General features: G+C 49.8%; 2 protein-coding genes across 2 annotated transcripts in view; one reads left to right on the forward strand and one right to left on the reverse strand.

The window, feature by feature from the left end:
- LOC311323906 (uncharacterized protein) overlaps positions 1-2,076 on the reverse strand; it is a 571,429-nt gene that overhangs the window by 249,483 nt on the left and 319,870 nt on the right. The window lies entirely within an intron of this gene.
- Positions 1-2,076, forward strand: part of grb7 (growth factor receptor bound protein 7) — a gene marked incomplete at both ends in the record, with an annotated part of 16,697 nt that overhangs the window by 6,914 nt on the left and 7,707 nt on the right. The window contains 3 exons of the mRNA XM_084456550.1: positions 546-683; positions 1,351-1,461; positions 2,030-2,072. Coding sequence (XP_084312676.1) covers positions 546-683; positions 1,351-1,461; positions 2,030-2,072 — 292 coding nt within the window. The remainder of the gene's footprint in view (positions 1-545; positions 684-1,350; positions 1,462-2,029; positions 2,073-2,076) is intronic.

Genomic DNA, 2,076 nt, shown 5'->3' on the forward strand with positions numbered 1-2,076 from the left:
AACTAAACTAACTACTGGAAAGGCGGTACGGACGGTTTTTGCGTGACTGTCTGCGTTTTGGTGGCTTCCCCTGTAAATGGATTTTAACTGATCTAGTCAAAAAGGATTTACCAAGATTCGCTCAAAAGGTTAAGTCTGGTTTATTGAGAAAACAATACGAGCGCAAGGACTTCCTGGACAACGCAACAAGAGTGGTTTATCCAAAGAAGTGCATTCAAAGCTTGTCATGCCCAGTCTTATATTCAAGCAAAACACAGGTACGGCGCTTTGAGGATGTGATTGGTTAACTCATTGCACGTCATATGAAATGGCAGGCGTGGCCGAGTATACAGACATGTGACATGAGAAAAGGCGGCAATTTCTTGGAGACAAAGGATGGTTATTCTGGAGTAGACATTTCTAGGTGTGTGGACCTCCTGGAGGCCACCCTGTCTGTGAACGGTTGAGGGAGGTGGAGAATTACAAAAGGAGAGAGAGAACAAAGGTTTAAGGTGTTTGGAATAGGAAGGTCTTGAGGCCAGATGTAAATTCCTTGACACCCCCAGAACCTGCTGATGTCGGGGACGTGTCCGGAGATCCAGGGCTTCCTGCACGTGAGGGAGCCCAGCCGCAAGGCCTGGAAGAGGGTCTACTTCTTCCTCCGCCCCTCCGGCCTCTACTGCTCCAACAAGGGCTCCTCCAAGGTCAGCAGGTCAAAGGTCAAATGCACTAAGCCTTGAAGGACAAAAGAACAAGTATTTTTAGTCATTGTAGTTCACATATAATTACAACCGCCTTTGTCTGTGTTCTAATAATGTAGCAGTCCAATGTTGGTCGAATTTGCTAAAAAGTCATCGACGCGCGCGGTGACCTGTCACATTTGAAAGTAGGCCAGCGCGTCGTTAAGTCAGCCGAGAGGAAGGGAAGCCGCCTCAGTCTTGCACGTTTCTACAAACGTGCCTGTCTGTCTGTCTGTCTGTCGGTCTGTCGGCCTGTCTGTCTGTCGGTCTGTCGGCCTGTCTGTCTGTCTGCCTGTCTGCCTGTCTGTCTGTCTGCCTGTCTGTCTGTCTGTCTGTCTGTCTGTCTGTCTGTCTGCCTGTCTATTTGCCTGCCTGTCTGCCTGTCTGTCTGCCTGTCGGCCTCTCTGTCTGTCGGTCTGCCTGTCTGTCTGCCTGTCTGTCTGTCGGCCTGTCTGTCGGCCTGTCTGTCGGCCTGTCTGCCGGCCTGCCTGCCTGTCTGCCTGCCTGTCTGCCTGTCTGCCTGTCTGTCTGTCTCTGTCTGTCTGTCTGTCTCCCTGCCTGTCTCCCTGTCTGTCTGTCTGTCTGTCTGCCTGTCTGTCTGTCTGACGTCTGTGTGTGTGTCCCGGTGAAGGAGCCTCGTCACCTGCAGTACGTGGCGGACCTGGAGGACCTGAACGTCTACACCGTCACCAACAGCCGCAAGCTCTACGGCGCGCCTGTGGACTTCACCTTCTGTGTCAAGGTAACAGCTGTAACATGTCCCATAATGCCGTTCACCTGCTCAGCGTTTCAAATGGCGCTGCAAGTATTTCAGCAGAGAACATTTTCCCCTTGGATATGAAGATGGTGCGGTACGCGTGTCCAGGTTAGTTAAGTGTATTAAGTTAAGTGTGTTTTGTTTCTTATTATAGGGTGATAGTGCACACAATATTCACAATACCTTTAGGGGACGCACTCCAGTACGATGATGTCTTGTGGATTTGATCCTAAATGATCACATTTTACAGAGGCCAGAGTTGGAGATCAGCCATTAATACATCAGCTATTAATACATCAGCTATTAATACATCAGCCATTAATACATCCATGAGATCAGCGCCGGACTGAAACGCTCCACAAGAACTAATCACACTAATCTTGCATTCCCTGTGTCTTGTGTGCCTTTCTGTAAAAGGCTGAAGGTCCAGGAAGTTTATTGTGTGTGTGTGTGTGTGTGTGTGTGTGTGTGTGTGTGTGTGTGTGTGTGTGTGTGTGTGTGTGTGTGTGTGTGTGTGTGTGGTGTGTGTGTATGCCCTTGTCTGTGTCGGTAGCCTTGCAAAGACCGTACTCGTGCTCAAGACCTGAAGCTCCTGTGTGC

The sequence above is a fragment of the Borostomias antarcticus genome (assembly GCF_949987555.1).
Source record: "Borostomias antarcticus genome assembly, chromosome: 22".
NCBI lineage: Eukaryota > Metazoa > Chordata > Actinopteri > Stomiiformes > Stomiidae > Borostomias > Borostomias antarcticus.